General features: G+C 44.0%; 2 protein-coding genes across 6 annotated transcripts in view; one reads left to right on the top strand and one right to left on the bottom strand.

Annotated features, from left to right (window-relative positions):
• Window positions 1-494: 494 nt before the first annotated feature.
• LOC135391337 (uncharacterized) lies at window positions 495-7,745 on the bottom strand. Of its 2 annotated transcripts, XM_064621579.1 has the most exons (17): window positions 7,552-7,742; window positions 2,239-2,265; window positions 2,150-2,182; window positions 2,071-2,094; window positions 1,967-1,999; window positions 1,890-1,913; window positions 1,809-1,835; window positions 1,513-1,545; window positions 1,434-1,457; window positions 1,305-1,331; window positions 1,211-1,243; window positions 1,130-1,153; window positions 1,026-1,058; window positions 948-971; window positions 867-893; window positions 791-808; window positions 649-735 (listed from the first exon to the last, which is right to left on the bottom strand). In XM_064621579.1, the coding sequence occupies exons 1-15, from the start codon at window positions 7,564-7,566 to the stop codon at window positions 870-872; spliced, it is 405 nt and encodes a 134-aa protein (XP_064477649.1). In that variant the 5' UTR covers window positions 7,567-7,742; the 3' UTR covers window positions 649-735; window positions 791-808; window positions 867-869. The 2 variants fall into 2 exon arrangements, with proteins under 2 accessions (XP_064477650.1, XP_064477649.1); XM_064621580.1 differs by lacking the exons at window positions 649-735; window positions 791-808 and adding an exon at window positions 495-617 and having other exon boundaries at window positions 7,552-7,745.
• Window positions 7,631-19,612, top strand: part of LOC135391336 (uncharacterized) — a 41,221-nt gene continuing 29,239 nt past the window's right edge. For 3 of the 4 annotated variants that reach the window (XM_064621577.1, XM_064621578.1, XM_064621575.1), the window contains exon 1: window positions 7,631-7,793. The gene's annotated coding sequence lies outside the window, so the exon portion shown is untranslated. Of the gene's footprint in view, window positions 7,794-17,620; window positions 17,710-19,612 lie in introns of those variants that run through there. The other variant, XM_064621576.1, reaches the window with a different exon arrangement.

Raw genomic sequence — 19,612 nt, 5'->3', positions numbered from 1 at the left:
TCCCCAGGTTGGCTTTGCGAGCTCGTTTCACAACGTCCTGAAAAGGTTGATCGTCTTCTGACGAAGCGAGAGTAGACGAGGCATGACTCGAAGTAGAGGCACTCCGCTTACGGTGGAGCACCGTACGCCCACTGTCGGGACTGCTTACTTCATCAGGGGATAAATCCATGACTGTGAGGTCAGGAGGCCCGTGTGCGGGCGCAGCTCGCCAAAGTCAGGAAGACGGCTCCTGCTTGAATGCAAGGCAGAGCAACTTCGGCAATAATTTCAGCTAAATCGCAGAAAAACAGAAGGACAGAAAATCAGGAGCTTCGGAATCGAGCGGGGATGAGAAACTAACGCACCCCCGCCATCATCGAATGTGGTTCGTGCGCGTATTTTTCCCCGCGCGGCGCGTGCGCGGAGGGTTGCCCACGTGCTTATAACATGCATAGACATGCAAAGAAGGGTCCTACACAAAAAGTACAAGTGAAAATATATTTATTAATGCCAATTGTAATGTCAGTCAAGTTGAAATATATTTATTAAAGCCAATAGTGCTGGGAATTGTGCCAATTGTGATGCCAATCAGGTGAAGGAGAAAGGAAGGACAAACCCAGCCGAAAAACCTTCACGACCTGTAACAGAAGAAACACAAGGCAATACATGTAAAGAATATATACATTTATTAATCTCCAAATATTTCTTTCAATGTGTCCTCAATAACATTTTTAATCAATTCTTTCATTTCCGACCCTGAAAGAAAGCATAAAATTAACATCGTCACATTTCTTGCCACAGGATAACTCACGTTGGGCACAATACTGACCTGAAAAAGCGGTTATTGTTATTATATGAAACCACACTTGCATTTCAATAATACATACAATTCACTGGATCCAATGTTGGGTAATCTGAAAAGATAGTCACATTATCAACATTCATACTCGTTTTATAATAATACATACATTCCGGTGTCGGACTCCAATGATCTGAAAGAGAATCATAATTTATTATTGTAATCGTGTCCTATAACTTTTACTCACATTCAGGGGTTGGCTGCGGTACAGGCGTGTAAGCTGAAAAAGACATTATCAATTAATAATAAGTAAACATACACAACTATTAAACAAATCCCAATAATACATACATAACGGGGGAGGCGACTTCGGAGCTGAAACAAGAAATACAATTTTAACACTTTTTTCCCATATCCATTATAATTCCTTACCATTTTCAAATAATATTGGGCTTGAGCTAAATACTGAAAACAGAAAACATTCACGAGAAAGAAGAACTACGTACGTTGCGAATCAAAAACTTACTGCTATCGTCGGACACCGGTGTGTAAGCTGAAAAGATACTAACAATTAATAATAACTAATCAGTCAATCCAGCAAAGTCATCGGACTCATATATTAACGTCAAATTAAACAAATTCCGATAATACACACATATTGGCGGCGGCGACTCTGGAGCTGAAACAAGAAATCAAATTTAAACACCTTTTTCATATTCATTATGATTTCTTACATTCTTCAAATAGAACGGGACTTGGAGTAAATACTGAAAAAGAAAACAGTCATGTGGAAAAAAGAACTATATTGCGAAGTAAAAACATGCCGCTATCGTCAGACATTTTTTTGGAATAAGAGTCATTTGCACGTGAGAAAAAATATGATAAAGTGAGGAAGAAACTTTTAAACGTGCAGCTGAAACCACACTCACATTTCAATAATACATACAGTGTGGTGTTGGTGGCGGCGAACTCCAGTAATCCGTAAGCGAATCTAAATTAATATCAACTTATTCGTTTCAATAATACATACAGTTGATTGGATCCAATGTTGGGTAATCTGAAAAGATAGTCACATTATCAACATCCATACTCGTTTTATAATAATACATACATTCCGGTGTCGGACTCCAATGATCTGAAAGAGAGTCTCATTTATTATTGTAGTCGTGTCCTATAACTTTTACTCACATTCAGGGGTTGGCGGTGGTACTGGTGTATAAGCTGAAAAACAGATTAACAATTAATAATAACTAAACATACACAACTATTAAACAAATCCCAATAATACATACATAACGGGGGAGGCGACTCCGGAGCTGAAACAAGAAATAAAATTTTAACACTTTTTTCATATTCATTGTATTTCCTTACCTTCTTCAAATGAAAAGGGGCTTGTAGTAAACACTGAAAAGGACAACATTCATTAGAAAAAGGAACTACGTTGCGAATAAAAAACTTACCGCTATCATCGGACACCGATGTATACGCTGAAAAGATACTAACAATTAATATTAACTATATCATACAGATCCAATCATTCAATCCAGGAAAGTCATCGGACTCATATATTAACGTCAAATTTAACAAAACTGGGAAGGTAACTTGAGAGAAAAATCCATCCAAAAAGAAAGCAGAAGGAATGCAATACATATAATAAACAATATGGGAAGCTAAGTTGAATATTCCTATCAAAACATTCTTTCATTCCTGTCCATTCTATCAAAACGAGAAACATGCACACACTTAACACTGAATAGCAGAGAAACACTCTAAACGGCGCATCTGCCAACGTGTAAACAACAGACACATGCAGGAAAATAATATCGAAACAAACTATCAAACAAGAAACATTACAGATTTAATAAATTGAAATGGAAATAATCTATCTTTTGAACTATCATAAAATCATCCTTGCGACCGAATCTAGTCGAGCAATATACAATTTTCGTCCTACTCAGTCACTATAAACATTACCTTGACAGAGGTATCCAACACCTGCAGTACAGCCAAGCTTTACACAGTACAGCCAATCTTTGCTACTTAAGTCCGGTGGAGGTCTCTCTCTCTCTCTCTCTCTTTATTTCCCTCTATACAGCCCAAAGCGAAAAAACCAAACGTCCTTTGTCAATCTATGGGGTGGGGGACTTTCTCTCTCTTTTTCACATTCTTTTCTACAAAGGGAAATATTCTTAGGACTGGTGTACAGAGGCGAAATTTTTTATTGATCAACTATCGTAAATAGACATTGGAATTATTCGATTCTCAAGAACACAATAAGATTTCTATCAACAAACAAGCAATAGCACGCAAAAAATAAATAAAAAATCTAAGAATAGACTTTTATGTCAGTGCAAACTGGTTTTAGAGAAACATTATCTAAGCAAACGAGAAATATTATCAGCGCAAACAATACTCAATCAAAACGAGAAACGTTGCATTTAATGTATTTCAAATCAGACACAACTATTATGCATACATTATTCTCAACTCACAAAATATCAATCGAGTGAATATCTGAAGCAAAGAGAGAAAGTCAAATTTATTCAATGATAGAAACAATACTCATTCGAAAACGAGAATCAAATTTCATTACATCATTTTATGATAACTTTGCAATAGTAATTTCTACACGCACAAGCCACAAACAAACAACTCATCTGAAATGCAAATTAATGTAAAAGTTTGCTACAGCGAAAATCAACGCACACAACTTAAAAATACTTTCCCAACTAGTCGAATATTTTTATTAATATCAATCGAGCGATCATCTGAAGCAAACTCAAAGCAGTAACTAATTTAGGCAAATACTTTCTGAACAAGCGGTGCGATACATCACAGGAACACGTCTTTTTTATTCAGAACCCACTAGGAAAAAAAATGAGAGAGGGAAGCTGAGCTCCCATACACTTTCGCCAAGGTTACGTCCGCAGGGAGTAGGGGATACTACAATGGTCTTGGTGAAAGGTGAAAGTCATAAACAGACTCCAACAACTCAAGCCGGGAATTGAGGGTTCTAGCGCGTTTAAAGCTCGCGTTTTTCTTACTCATCACATTTTTTTTGTAAATTGACTTTCATAATTCTCACGACGGGTGGATAATAATAACATTCTAAACACGATAACATAATAATTTTATAGTAAATAAAATGAGCACCGATATGATTTAATTAAGTGTAGAGGCGCACTGCAAAACAGAACAGACAATTGCGCTACACTGAAGAGATGGACGGATTTTGTACTCGTTACCATAAATCATGGGAAGATGTGATAAAAAACTGCTTCGAAAAGGAGGAGCCTCGAAACGATTCAATTATCGCTGCATTTCAATACGTCCTAGACATGATCGTATTCGGAGATATGGCGCAAATTATGGAATTCAAGGTGCAAGAATTTGTATGCCGCATCTACAATAGTTATAAAAATACTTGCACGTCAACATCGGAAGGACCACTGGGATTGATGGTGGAGTTTTTGAGGTTTGCTAACGAAGAATTGAAATACAGTAGACCAAATGTAATTGTAATCATTGCAATGGGCATTGCATTAATCAAGAAAGCAATCAGATCAAATTATCATATACAAGCAGTCTATAATGCGCGATTCATTACGGATTTGTTGAAATTACACCTAACGGTTGAAATGGAAAATACATAAAAATCTTATCACGTGATATGTTCCACTAGAGCCTTTACACATTTATTTTCTTCTACCACTTCTTGCAATGATGTCGAATGAACAGAAGTTCAATATTGTCGTGCAAGGTCTGATGTATCATCACTTATTGAAACTCAACAAACATATCAATTGCGGTGGACCACCGGACGATTTTCATCTAATACTCTCTTGTACGCCATTCAAGAATTGCACTTCAACTTCCACAATAACTTGCACTTTGTTGCGATGAACTTGCAGTCTCTTATGATATTTCCTTTCTTTGTATGAAGATTCTTGAATGGCGTACAAGAGAGTGTTAGATGAAAATCGTCCGGTGGTGCACCGCAATCGATATGTTTGTTGAGTTTCAAGTGTGTGCATGTTTTACTGACAGTGGTGGCGCTACGAGCCAACATCATTACATTCCTTCAACCGTTATAATAGTAATAAAACCCTTGCAAACGTGACCCCCAAACCCCCTTTGCGAACAAAACACTATCACACACGTAAGTTCATGAGTAACAAGTTCCAAGTCCACAACTTCACGGGACGCCGCACTCGAGTGGACCTCCTAAGGGCCGGTGTAGCAGGTCTATAGCCGTGCTGGGTGTGTCAGACGCCGCTGTCGCCGGGTCCTGTCTACTTGAGCCAGGTAGCGGTGATCCTGGACCACCTGGGACTTGTGGTAACGGTGACGCTGGATTGTCTGGTGCCAAGGTTAGGGTCTCCGCCTCTGAGCTTAGACTAAGCTGTGGCTGATCTGGAGTGGCACCTGCACGGGAATCCTCTGGACCACGTGGCGATATCGGTGTGGATGCAGGAGACAGTATATGACTGTGTGAACCTCTCATGTGGTCCAAGTGACGATGCCAGGTAGTGCCATCAGCCAGTCGGAGGTCCGCAGACGATGCGCTCTTCTTTCCCTCTACTTCCGCAGGAACCCAGGTAGGACACTATCTGAAATTGCGGGTGAAAACCCTGTCGCCTGGAACAGGTTCCGGCGAGCTTCGGAGCGTGTTGATCATGCCACAATTTTTGTTTCAGCTGATGATACACCACATTCTCTCGTAGGTTAGGCTGCAGGCAGTCCAGTGCAGTTTTCAGTTTCCTGCCGACCAAGAGTTCGGCTGGTGATAACCCAGTAACAGCATGCGGTTGGGAACGATAATGCAGCAGGAACCTCGCTATCTGCTTTTTGAAATCTCCCGCTACGCTCTTCTTTAGCTTCGCCTTGACAGTCTGCACCACCATTTCTGCGGCACCATTTGATGCTGCGTGGTACGGCGGAATGAGGAGCTGTTTGATGCGGTTCCGCTTTAGGAACGCCTTGTATTCGCTGCTCACGAACGCTGGCCCATTGTCCGAGACGATTAGGTCTGGAATGCCATGAGATGCAAAAATGTCCCGAAGGCAGGCGATAGTTGAAGACGACGATGGTGATCGTACTGGTATCACCTCCACCCATTTGGAGAATGCGTCTACTAAGACGAAAAAATATTGGCCCTTAAACGGACCACCGAAATCCACGTGCAGGCGGGACCATGGCTTCTCCGGAAAAGGCCATGTTGTCATTATCGCGCGCTTAGGCATCCGCTGCTGCTCTTGGAAGATATTGCAGCTGCGAACAGAATCTGCAACTTGGGCGTCCAGCGCAGGCCACCATACATGGCTCCTAGCCACTGCCTTCATTTTTTCGATTCCCGGATGACCCTCGTGTAGGATCTGAAGAACAGTCTTTTGTAGCTTCTTTGGCACAACAACTCGGGCTCCCAGCAGGATGCACCCTTCGTGCAGACTCAGCTCGTGTAACCGGGCACGAAAGGAATTGAATTCTGCATCCGCAGGCAACTCTTTGCCGGCACGGCAGGCACGGCAGCTCTTTGTCGGCACGGTATTTGCCACAAAACAACTCCATCCTGAAAGGTGTTTTCAATAGAATACTCCCCTTTTAAAGCTGTTTTTGTTTTTAAACGCCCATTATAAGAGTGTTTTATGAGGAATACACCTAATTAAAGTGTGTTTTAGAAAACGCCCTTCATTCGGGTGTAAAGGCAACACCGAAAAGGTGTGCGCCATGGGACAAGCCATTTACACCGAAAAAGTGTAAAAAAGTTTACTGTGTAGGGAAGACCATCTCGCGTTCTTGATTACCTTGAGGCGAAAAAGAAATTGGCGTTTGAGCAGCACAAACTGAAATATTTGTTCATGCTTTCAATAAATGCGATAAGACAATTTTGTTAGAAATAATCGTGCGCTTGCGTGTTTCTATATTTTTTTATGTTTGTTCACGTCAAAAGTACAATGATTTCATCTGCAAAGCGTGTCATTATTGCTTCATTAAAATTGCTGCACTCATTAGTGCTGCAGTGTAGGCAGAAACATTCAGATATGCCAAACGAGTCATCGAACGTACCAGCCAGGGGAGGATCCAGACCCTGGGTTTGGGGGGAGGTTCTTTGTTGAAGCGCGTAGTGGGGTAGGGGAGAGAGGGAAATCCCATGTATAGACTCACGTTTTGAGGGCGATCGCTCCCCCCCCCCCCCTCCTCCCCGGGATTCGCACACTGGTACCAGTGAACTGCTTAAAAACGCCTCGCCGCAGGATAAGAGCTTCCCTTTCTAGCCACGAGTGCTTCCCTGCGTTGATCAAAAACAAGGCGGCGTCCTTTGCTGGAGAGAAATTCTGCGTTTGCTTGTAGCGTCTAAGCAAGCCTACTGAATGGCGCGCCGCTGCTCTTCGCGTAGGAGGTCGGCACACACAATATCACGTTGGATAATTGGGGGATAGTACCTATTCGGGTGAATTTCGTCTTCTGCTTTTTTAAACTGATGTTCATTTTCATTCTGCGCTAACAGCTGAAAGCGAATCTGTCTCGGTTGAGAATAACGGATCAAAGATGGTGTGGCGGGACCCTCAGAGCGAAAGTTCCGGGGGGAGCAACCCCCGTTAGAAAACTCATGGGGGAACTGTCCCCCCCTGCCCCACATTCCGACGCCCGTGTGGTGGACTACACTTCCGGGTGTGCGGCCGAAACCTTCGAACCCACCTCCCCTCTTTCCGGCGTTTGCAGTATAACATATGGCATGAGAGTTGAACGAAATATGGTAGAGCGGCGCTCACCTCTAGCGTGTTCATCACGTGCACGGGCTTTGTTTGCAATGCCACGATACTGATAAGTGATAACGGATATCGTGACGGCGGAACGTCAGCTCCCCATTCGCTTGTTGACAACGAATGCCTGCACCCCCGCGCAGCATGGGGAAGACTAACAACGTACTTCGGCTGCCTCACGTTTTCGTGACAGTTCAGAACAGATTTACGTGACAGCTCAGGACAGCGTTTGCGTGACAGCTCACGTTCAGGTAGGTAGATTGAAGCGTTGTTTGGTAAACAGAACCCTCGTCGAACAGCTTGCAGGCTGGTCCCAACCATGTAGTCGCTCCGAACACAGCAGCAACATGCAAGCCGTGGAATCGCGACGCCATAGCAACTATTTAGTTTGAGGAGTAATCCGTCTCGATGTAATCTGTAATGCATCTGCGTGGGAGGAACAATTTATTTTCAAGCGTTAAACATGTTATAAGAGAACTGCAGTCCTCTGGCAGAGGACTTCAGTTTGGCAACAATGTGCAAGGTGATGGAAAGAAGCCGCCAAAATATCACTGGAGCGAAAAGAAGGACGACACAGCAGACTTCTCTTCATCCCAGTGTTATGGTGGCAGCTCCTTTCCATCGTGGACTGTTACCAGCCGCCCCGCTTCCATACATTCGTGTACGCGATGTTATTACGTATACGCTACAACGAAGCTATTTAATTTCAGCGTTTTGCGTGACCTTCCTTAAAAATATAAAATGCCAACTGCATGACGCATAACGCTTGGATCAAGGTAACGGCAGAAGGAATGCTTCAGTGAAGTGACGCAATATGATAGAAGCATATTTCCTATATGCTGTTAGATAGCGCGCATTCTATAACTAGCGCTCAGGGCTGTTTGGATTTAATCTGCATGGATTTTATCCGGTGGATTTTTTTTATTTTATCTACACAATGTTTTCCGGCTTTTAATAGATTTTGTCTAGATTAGATGTGGAAGACAAACCGAATTAAACATCACACGGAAAACTCCCGGTTTATTTTATCGTAGTGTTGGCTGTTTGCTAAAGCCCAGGTACGCGCAACATTAACTGTTAGCTTTTTTAACTTTGTAACTATTTAACTTATAACTTTTCAGATTGAACTTTTTTCTAGCTTTCTTCTACTTCCGCACATTCAGGGAAAGGCTTTCTTCTGAAGTACAACAGCTAATCCAGGCGTGTAGGATCTACACCATTGAACCAGGCGTGCATGGAACTCCACCTTTCGGAAAACAATAGAAACAGATACAATGTTGCTGGGACAGGCAGTTCCATAATCCGAAACAATGAGAGATCACCCGAAATCAAGAAGAGCAAAACACATTTGTTTTTACTCTATGTCACATTTCTATAGGCTTGTATATATATTCTCCAAAAATATCCGGGTTTTATCCTAAAAAGCCCACTGGAGAGGATCTTTAAAAAAAAATCCAGATTTTTTTCAACCCTGCTGGCACTGGCGGTAGTGAGTTGGAGCGCAGGTGGACGAGCGTTTATAATTGTGACGTGATGTGATAGAAAAAGAAAAAAAAATGGGGATGCGTTTATAATTGTTACCGGGAAAGTGACTCATAGTGGCGGCTGTCATAAAAATTATAAAGCATTAGCGCTGGCTCTCTCTCTCGCCACGAACGCGAGACGAACGCCACCAAGTACAGCCCGGGGGATCACTGCTGGACGTCTGCAGCATACTTTCTAAAATTACACGGTACCAAGTTCGATACGAAACGTACCCGTCCTGATCTACCAGAGTTTATACAGATCGACCACTCTGTGTCTATTACAACAATTTTGTGAGACCGTTGTAGTAAACCCTGCATATTTACGTTCGGTCCTTCGTGATGTGGTGGGACCAAGAATGCAGGAAACTCAGGTGGGCGAAAAACTCAGTGCAGCATACCCAGGGTTCTTCGTTTTCGGGTTAAACCCGATTTTTCACGATAACTGCCCCACGAACAAATTTTCAAGAATTCGGGTAAAACCCGATGTCTACCCGAAATCCTTGCGGTCCTTCAACTTGTCATCCTCGGTAAAACGTCGGAAAAGTGAACCATAACATCAGCAAAGAGAGCTATTTGTGACAACCTATTTGTCCGCCTTTTATAATCCCCTCCTGCAGGAGTCAAAGACGAGCTTTTGTGGAGCTCGTGCAAGTGCTCGTGCAAGTGCAAGTGGAAAACCCGGTTTGAATACCGCGGTCATTCACTATCCCAGTTCCGAGCGGAAATATAAAGATCACTGTTTCTCGTCCCAGTGTCACAGCTGTGGCTTGTTCTAATGACTTTTGTTTGACCCGAAAATTCCCCGGTGACATGTCAAACAGAGATCATAGCACCTGATTTCTCCCCGAATTCTCGTGAGTAAATAGCACCCGATTTTTCCCTCCCGAATTTGAAAAATCATAAAACCCGAAAACGAAGAACCCTAACTGCATACCGGAGGCTGGATAACATTATGTAGTTTCTTCGAGAATGCCATCTTCCCCATGTTCCAAATACTGGAAGATGAGATTCGTGAAAAAGGAAGCGCCTTGTAACGCGAGCTGAAGTGTTCTCTGACCAGCAATCGGAGGATGTGAGTTGGAATCCCACTGCTGATGCCTTTTTTGTCATCATTCAGTTGGAGCTGAAGAGCATTGGCCTTCCCAAACATGCCCCCTTTTTTTGCGCAGATGTGGCGGTCTGATGTTGTAAGGTAGTTTGGTTTGGTGTTGGCAGTTCCGCAGTTTGGTTCGGTCAATACAGACCTGCAAAATTTTGAAATGATATCTCGAGCAAAAAAAAGAAAAAGAAACGGGCTTAAAATATACGCGTGCCGGACGGCATATCCTCTCACAGCTCGTTGACAAAGCGACTCACGCGCATAGCTCTGCAACTCACGCGAAGGTCGACATGGCGTATCGGTGAGCTCGATCATGCCGAACATTAGTGTACTCCCGGATAACATCACACTTGTAGACAGAGCAGATGTGATGTTATCTGCTGTTCGTGGGTGTATGGGTGTTCGTGTCGTCCATCGGTGTGCCCAGGCTCAGGCTTTTACATTATGGACTAATATGCGGCATGATCGAGCTCCCCGATACGCCATGTCGAGCTTCACGTGAGTTCGTAGTCGCAGCACGATCAGATGAATGTGATCGTGAGTTTCGCGGCCCGAAATGCCGAGCTATGCCACGCGGGCTAGCTGGCCGGCGAGGCAGGGTCCAATGACAGCGTGGAGATACATCACCTGATTGCGAGTCGCCTTTCTTTTGTGAGATAATTTCCATTCAACTTATCTCCACAATGTGTTCTTTTGTCATAGGACACCCCGGATGATATACCCTCCGCTGTCGAGTGCATTCAGGTGATTTCCCGAAACTCCCGGATTACAGGGAGACTCCTGGGCAATCCGAAACTACTATAATGACTGTGTAAATAAGCTCGATACATTCTTCTGGAGTGATAAATAAAGTTGGTTTGGCAGTCGGTGACTCGGTAGTTGCCAAAAGAGCTGCGAAGCTCAGAACGAAACCGAAACTTCTGAAGGTTTCCTCTCCTACCTTCTGTACCATCCGTGACGTCACCGGTAGTTTCGTGCGGGCCACCGGCTGTTTTTCGGGCACGCGCTTTGTAACTTCTTCGTGCCACATGGATGACGAATCATCTGCTTCCTCGATTTCGTTATAAAATATTCGCCAGCGGTAAAAGCAAAGCATACAGAAAGCCGTACACCAGGAATACCGGTGAGGTGAAGCCCAGTGTTGCTGGACTGCTTTTCCGTGGAGGAGCGCCTAATCATTCAAAGGAAATATTCCTTTTCTAAATATCTGCGCCACTTGGGGATGAGAAATTGTATTCACTGAAATATCATACGGTACGGATTGATGTCGCACTGTTACCTCAAGACGTTTTTTGGTGCGGAGTCTCCCTTTAAGAACACTTCGTGCGGTAGCGTTGGAAGGAATCACACGTGCACTCGTAGATCTGCCCTGAATGAACGACCCGTCTAGAAATATAGTAAACACGGGCAGGTTTATGACATCTGCGTGATTCGTCGCGAGACCACGCAGGTCCAGGCCGTGTAGCTCGACTGTCTTAGATTTTGCTGAAAAAAAAAAAAAAAAAAATGAATGTGCGCATTCTCTGAAGAGTGGGTACGTGGGGTATAGACTTTCTTTCTCTTGATTTTGTTCCCTTGAACACTGAGCGCTCCACGAATGTGGAGCCCTCACTGAAATGTGTTCGGTACGCGTCCCCTTTCCGACATATACAGGGTGTTTCACCTAACGTGATAAAAAATTCTAACTGGCGACGTACTCGCCGGAGGATTGTGGGACTTTAGGCAATTACCTTCTGGGAACTTTTGCCACCATTCAGGAAGGCTTTGGACAGGGAAATTTATTTTGACTTTTATTAACTTTGAAACTCAATTGAACTTTGAAAATTGCCAAGCGAACCTCACTTTTTTTTTTTTTACAGAGATATGAAGTCCTTCACAGATAACCACAGGCCCAACAGAAACTATGCACAGTATCCCAACAGAAATAGTCGAAAAAAAAAATTCGTCGAAACTACGCTTTAGGTCCACCTGCTTGATTTTCGCAAAGAAGCGCCCGCTACATGTGCGTTTAGAGGAGGAAGTGCCCCGCATTCATTTGTTTTGCCTTCTGTGTGATAAGACTGTTACTTTGTTTTCTTTGTGATAAGACGGTAGTCACCAGCATCAAGGTCAAAGCGGGGGAAAGGAAGCTAAAACAAGAGGCGGGAACACTTCCTCCTCTAGACATTAGACGCACATGTCACGCGGGCTTCTTTGAGAAAATGAAGCAGGCGGGGCTAAAGTGTAATTTTCACTATTTTTTTTCGACTATTTCTGTTGCGATACTGTGCATAGTTTTTGGTGGGTCTGTGGTTATTCATGGAGGACTTCATATTTCTGTAAAAAAAAGTGAGGATCGCTTGGCAATTTTCAAAGTTCAATTGAAAAAATAAATTTTCCTGAATTAAAAATTGTTCAAAGCCTTCCTAAATGGTGGCAAAAGTTTCTAGAAGTTAATTGCCGAAAGTCCCACAGTCCTCCGGCGAGTACGTCACCAGTTCGAATTTTTTATCACTTTTTGTGAAACACCCTGTATATATATATGCGTCCCCTTTCCTATAGTGTTAGATGGGAAGGATCGCTAAGGATAAGCTACAGCGATCTAGCTTGTTGGAGACAGCATAGAAGGAGAATAAACCTGCTTTTCGTGATGACAGATCTGAAACAGAACACATTTTTGACCAAGTTCCCGGTTTATTTTAGGCAGGTTACCAACCTCGCAGGGCCCCGAAACAATTTTGGCATTTAAGCTATAAAGTTCGGTTTCCCGTAACAATACGAAGCACATCTCTGACTACCGTGTAAAAAGAAAGAAAATCGTAACGATCGGCGATGCGTAAGAAATTATACTTTTCGTACACCTCGCATACCTGAAGTCCATCACTTGACACATGTAGAATTGACCCTTTCCTATAACTACGGTTCTGGGTTTTCGGATTTATCAGAAAAAAAAAAAATCGTAAAACGTACGCCTGTAAAATTTAAAGTTATTCGGATTTATTTGAAAAGCCCCGCATTTCGCGGTTATCGTGGACCACGGTTTGTTGTTGTCACACGACACTTTGTGGCACTTTAGCAGTTACTGCGTGATTGTGACACAACGGCCAAGTATATTTCGATTACGCTGTATATCATGAAAAGAAAAGAGCATAATGGCAATTGAAAAGCTTAATAATCATTAAATACACGGTACGCGCATAATTATTTGCGGGAAATGTTATTACACGCGTACTGACGTCGGGAAATCGGAATCGTGAAAGCGTGGTTACCTCGCGAAACCGAAGCTACCAAGCTCGGTTTCCCATAACGGCGGTTAGCGGCGTAACCTCCGTAACCTCCTAACGGCCGTGTGACTGCGGACTGCCCGTCTGACAAGCTTGATGGAGTTCGTTTTCTTATGTGTCCAGGCTGCCTGGTGTCGCGCGTTAGCAGCCACCGCGACAAGGAAGGCTGGTTCGCTGGATCCAAATCTACTGTCCAACAGTCTTTCACTTAACAATGTACAAAGCATCTGTGTAATACGTCCTAACTCCGTCCTTGCCTAGAGGCAAGGGTGGACATAGATACATTTTAATGTATTTTGACATAAATACAAACCAGCTCCCGTGGCATAGTGGTTAGGATGATCGATTTCCACGCCGAGACTCGGAGGTGACACGGGTTCGAATCCTGTCACCGGCTGTGCTGTCTGAGGTTTTCCTTGGGTTTTCCGAAGACTTTCCAGACGAATGTCGGCACAGTTCACCCTGAAGTCGGCCCAGAACGCATACTAAACCCCCTGTCCCCCACTCCATCCTGCTGTCCTCTTTCAATCTGTCCACGTCTGTACGCCGCTCATAGCCACATTTGCGTCGCGGCGGTAACACGGAACTTTAAAAAAAACAAATACAAAATACTTTGCTTAAATAGATATTTAAATCCTTGGCATAAATACCTCGCAAGCACAGTGTAAGTTTCGCAACCGTCGTACGCGTAACTCGTGCGTATAAAAAGCAATACGAAGCTTCGTTGTCGTCGTAGGGCACTTATGCCCAGGGCCCGCCCTGGCCGAGGGACGCAGAGTCGAGACAACACGTCTTCACACTTCGAGCTTCGAGAACTGACTCCTTTATTTCACACTATGTACAGTAAACGAAATCGGAGCATTGGATTACGTGAGTTACAATATGCTGCGTTAGGCCCGTGGTATCCCCTTGCGAGTTATGACCAACGTGTCAATGAGGGCAAACACACGCACTTGCCGTGTTTATGTCTGGCGTGTCAGGGTACAGCTCACAACAGTATATTTGAATACCGTATTTTCCGGTGTATAACGCGCACCCCTGAAAACGTGCCGAATTTGAAAACAAAGTTCCATGTAAAACGCGCAGCGGTGCATAACGCGCACCGCAATGTTGCTACAAGCTTCTGTGCTGCCACCAGTGTACACAATAAACCAAGGCGGTGTATCGTATACGCATATGCATTATTTGAAGCACATTTAGACAAAGCCGTTAAGATCCGATGCAGCAGAGTCGGTGTCATATAGTATACTTCAGTCGCCTCTCCGCTTTCGGTTTCGCGTCCCTTCTCAATCACGCCAGTCTTCTGAAATGAATTCAGGATTATTGACCTTAAGCAGCATCACTAACTTTTTATGAAGTCCGGTGTCCTTTTGCCGGTTTTGTCAATTGACCCTAAGGGATTTGGGAGAAAATCACAGCACACCCTGGAAGACGCTTGAATTTGTACGTCACCGAACTCCGCAGGAAAATATTTCCGTGTATAACGCGCACCGTTAGATAACGCGCAGGAGCTCTTCAGAGCACTTTTTTTACTGTATAACGCGCGCGTTATACACCGGAAAATACGGTACCCGAAATATTTTCATAAATACATTGAATGAGCAAATAACTAAGATCAATGTAGACCGAATAACTGGTTATAATGGGCATTGAAGCAGACCATTACGAAGTAATAATAATAATAATAATAATTCGGGGCTGTTTTTCTTTTAAATTCCGTATTAGCGCCGAGAAGCAACTACGGCTATAAGCGGCGTACAGATGTGGACAGTTGGAGAGAGGACAGCAGGAAGGAGTGGAGGACAGGGGTGTATTCGGGGCTGTACGTTGCGAGACAACTGCGACCATGAGCGACACCACAGTGGTCGGGTCCCTGAATTAATTTTGCCCGCCTGAAGGTTCTTTAACGTGCGCCGAGATCTCGACACACGGATACACCACATTTAACGTCCCTCGTCGAAGACGGCGTGTCTTGACAATTTGTACCCTTCCACCAAGTTGTCGCCTTCCTCGGCCGAGTTTGAACCCGCGATCTTGGGATCAGCAGGTGGACAAGCTACTGACTGGGTCACCGAGGGATGCCCATTACGAAGTAACAGCGTTCCTTCATCATGGTGATTTTAATGATGAAATGATTTAATTAGACGAGTCTGTCGTCCACGCAGCTCCTGTTTGATCAGATGCCCAACAATTCGGGACGAAACATAAAGCAGGCTTTATACCTGATAACGCTCCCGTAGAGGCCGTGTATTAGGAATAGAAAAGCGCGTGCAGCACATTCCGTTGATATCGCTTTGCATTCGTTCGCTAGTGGAGCATTGCCTGTGTCATAGCGAAACACTGTGAGGCCGACAACGGCGAGCCCTTTCACCACCATAGCGAAACATAGGGCGATTCCATCTCAACTCAGGCAGAGTGGTCCGGACACCATCACCGATTTCCCTTGGAAAAAGATATGTTGTGCCGTAACACGCATACACACAGGATCAACAAATATTTTGGTTCTATCTGTTGTGGTCCGCCCGAAAAAAATTCCCAAAGAAATTGACTCGGCGACGGTGCTTTCTGACGGAACGACTTTGATATTTTATTCCTCGACATCGGACGGTCCCAAACTATAGATTTTCTTTGCACAATATGTCAGGTACAACGACTTTCAGCGTGCGGAAACAGTACCGGTCAATTCTATTTTGATCTTTAATTAAAAATCGCCAAAGTTGCAACAAAATTCACATTTTGCTGATATTTGTCCTTACGCTGTACTCCTGCGATATACACCATCGAGATATATGACCACCGCTGTGTTGGTCGAAGCGTGCTCTTTAAATTTATGTCAAATTCACATGTCTGTACCTTGCCCACTTTTGTCAAGGCGGTGTAGAGTACAGCTATGTTTTCAAAAATGGGGTTTTTTGGACTCTCGTTTCTCAAAAACCCCGGACCTCCGATTTCCTTCATATTTTACAGTTATATAGCCCAGGCTATGACCTACATGTGTTCGCAAAACGGAAGGTTCCCTCTCAGCACAACTTGGTATAGCGCGCAACAAACGTGGAGTGCGGAGCACACGATGTACACCGCGACCGGGAGAACTACGCCAGAGAGTTAATAGGATTATTGGCGTCTGCTACTGCCAACGTCTGCGGCTTTGAATGACAGAGCTCAGGATGCAGACCCACCGCAAATCCCATCCTAGCAATATGCTTTGGGTGTTTCTGAGTTGTTTTTCCCACAGTCGAATCTCAATGCCGTTCACGTGAAGTTCAGCGACGTTCTGAGTCGGTGGCTTGTGTTTCCGACATGAATTCCAAGTACAGTATGGATTGCGTGTATACTGTGCTGACTGTGCGGTGCTATGGTAGCCATCTCAAGCCGAAAAAATCGAAAGAACTACAATTTTGTTATCAGAAACAAGTTGGGAATGCTGGGCATAATGATTCCTTGAACCGTGGTACCATTCAAAATGTAATAATCTCGTGCAATAAAACAGAACTGTACACTTCTTAAGCATGTAGTAATCAGGAAATGGTTTATTTATGTGAAGGACCAGATGTGACTGCTTAACCTCACAGCCCAAATGGACGTAGAATGAACAGCGAAGCCGTTACACAAACGTTATTTATGGTTTCGGGGGCGCCGTCCAGTTCCTACACTCGAAAGGGTGTAACGCGACACCGTCGATCGGCCCCGTCTCTGCCGTTTCTCGGAAAGTGTCCGTTTCTTCGGTTTTTGGTCTCGAACTCTCGATCACCATCCGTGGGGGAAGGCAGTCGTGCCAGAGCTCCCGAAAGACGAACAAGGGTCCAGCACCGAAACGGGGGATGGAGGAAGCCAAGAGACAAGGCAGCGGCCACTGAAGCTACTCGGAAGACAAGGGCGACCACCAACAGGGAGAAGACGACGATCTCTGAGCCAACATTTTCATTCCGTGCTCATATTAAATATGTGTGCTACAAAATCTGGTATTTCGTGTGCTTCCTCTCAGCGTGGACTCACGCGTCGGTAGCGAGCCTTCACATTTATATATATATATATATATATATATATATATATTATTTTTTCCCAGAAAAACAGATAATACAGATCACGAAGCTTGTAAGGTATAACCCTGCTGGACGACACCATTTCTTTTCAGAAGGTTCTCTTGTTGTTGCCTGGAAACTCTGGACATCTTGAGAGTGATGCGTCCATCTCCTTCCACGTTTTTCGTTAACATGTGGCAAGACTGGATTCCAACAGCGGTTCGCGCTATGTTCCATTCTTCCTTCTTTGAGGCTCGGTATGTTTCTATGGAACTTGTTTCTAACAACAAAAGCGTCGTTCTTTTGTCTTTTGGCTTAAGAAGGATGCCATAGCACCGCACAGTCAGCATAGTTGCACGCGATCCATACTATACTTGGAGTTCATATCGAAAACACAAGCCATCGACTCAGAACGTCGCTGAACTTCACGTGAGCGGCATTGAGATCCGACTGTGGGAAAAATCGAGACAGAAAGACTCAAAATATATTGCTAGGATGGGATTAGCGGTAGGTCTGCATACTGAGCTCTGTCATTGAAAGCCGGAGACGTCGGCAGTAGCAGACGCCAATAATCCTGTTAACTCTCTGGCGTGGTTCTCCTGGTCGCATTCGTGTGCTCCGCACTCCACGTTTGTTGCGGGCTATCCCGAGTTGTGCTGAGAGGGAAACTTCCGCTTTACGAACACATGTAGGTCACAGCCTGGGCTATATGACTACAAAATATGAAGGAAATCGGGGGTGGGGTTTTTGAGAAACGAGAGTCCAAAAAACCCCATTTTTGAAAAAATAGCTGTACTCTACACTGCCTTGACGAATGTGCTGCCCTTCAGCATATGCTATATTGCAGTTCATTTCATCTCGGAAAAAGTGATATATTTTTTAAAAATCTGTATACACTTAGCTGGGACACATTATACTTCAGCATGATCCTCGCGTACTCCAAATACCGCTTGCGTGAATTTGAAATACGAAAGCGATCCCGCTGCTCCTACAACGCAAAGTCCTGAATAACCTGTGAAAATGGCAAGGGAAATCAGATAGAAATATGATATTTCGAGGGACGGTAACATCCCACACTCTTAAAAATGAACTTCACCGCATAGCACGCTCCTAGCCAACCATAATCTCGACTGATATCGTTATCTGCCCTGATTTGCTGAAAACGGGAGGCGTACGCCTTTTTGTGACAATTATGAACAGCATAAGTGTCACAAAAAGGCGTACGCCTCCCCTTTTCAACAAATACGGGCAGATAACGATATCATTCGAGATGATGGTTGGCTAGGAGCATGCTATGCGGTGAAGTTCATTTTTAAGAGTGCATCTGCAAACATGTGTTTCCGGGGGCGTGAAGTACAGAACCGGTTCAATTCATTGAATGTTCTCTGATTCATCCTTGAAACTGATGATTTATGCAGCCATGTTTGCGTATGGGCGTGTTGGACTGGTTTTCGTGTGTTCAGTGGGTAACATGTATTACCCAATATTTATTTGTGTCCTTTGTCATCCATTGCCCATCCTCCCGCTTCATTTTCTACAAGCCTGACATTCTGATGCTCTACACGAAAGAAAAGAAAGAAGGAAAGCATTTCAGACACAGTGTGCACAATTGGTACAAGGAACGGAAGACCAACTGTCCAGCACCGGAGCAGAATCCATAAAAGTGAAGCAGAACTCATGTTTTTTGGTATTGTGGACATTGTGCAGTCCAGCACCTTCAGGCATAATGCGCATCACTACGTTTTTGCAGCACCCTGCTCTGTGGGATAAAGAAACCTCAGGAGCTACACTGTTAAAACATAACTTCACCACATAGCACGCTCATAGCCAACCATCATTGCCAATGATATCATTATGTGTATGGATTTGTTGAAAATAGGAGGAGGCGGCTATCTGGGACGTATTATGCTTGTCCCAGATAGGCACCTCCCCCCTGTTTTGAACAAATAAAGACACAGAATGATATCATTCGGAATGATGGTTGGCTAGGAGCATGCTATGTGGTGAAGTTCTGTTTTAACAGTCTAGAACGTTTCGTAATAGAACCACGTGATCTTTACTTCACAAGTAAGATATCGATGAGAGGTCGTACAACGTCGGTACAGTCATCGCTTACGAGCGCTTCAGAGGCAACGCAAGTGGGAAGTGACTGAATTACAA

This window comes from Ornithodoros turicata, chromosome 4, assembly GCF_037126465.1.
Source record: "Ornithodoros turicata isolate Travis chromosome 4, ASM3712646v1, whole genome shotgun sequence".
NCBI lineage: Eukaryota > Metazoa > Arthropoda > Arachnida > Ixodida > Argasidae > Ornithodoros > Ornithodoros turicata.
This window is presented reverse-complemented; position numbering and strand designations above follow the sequence as displayed.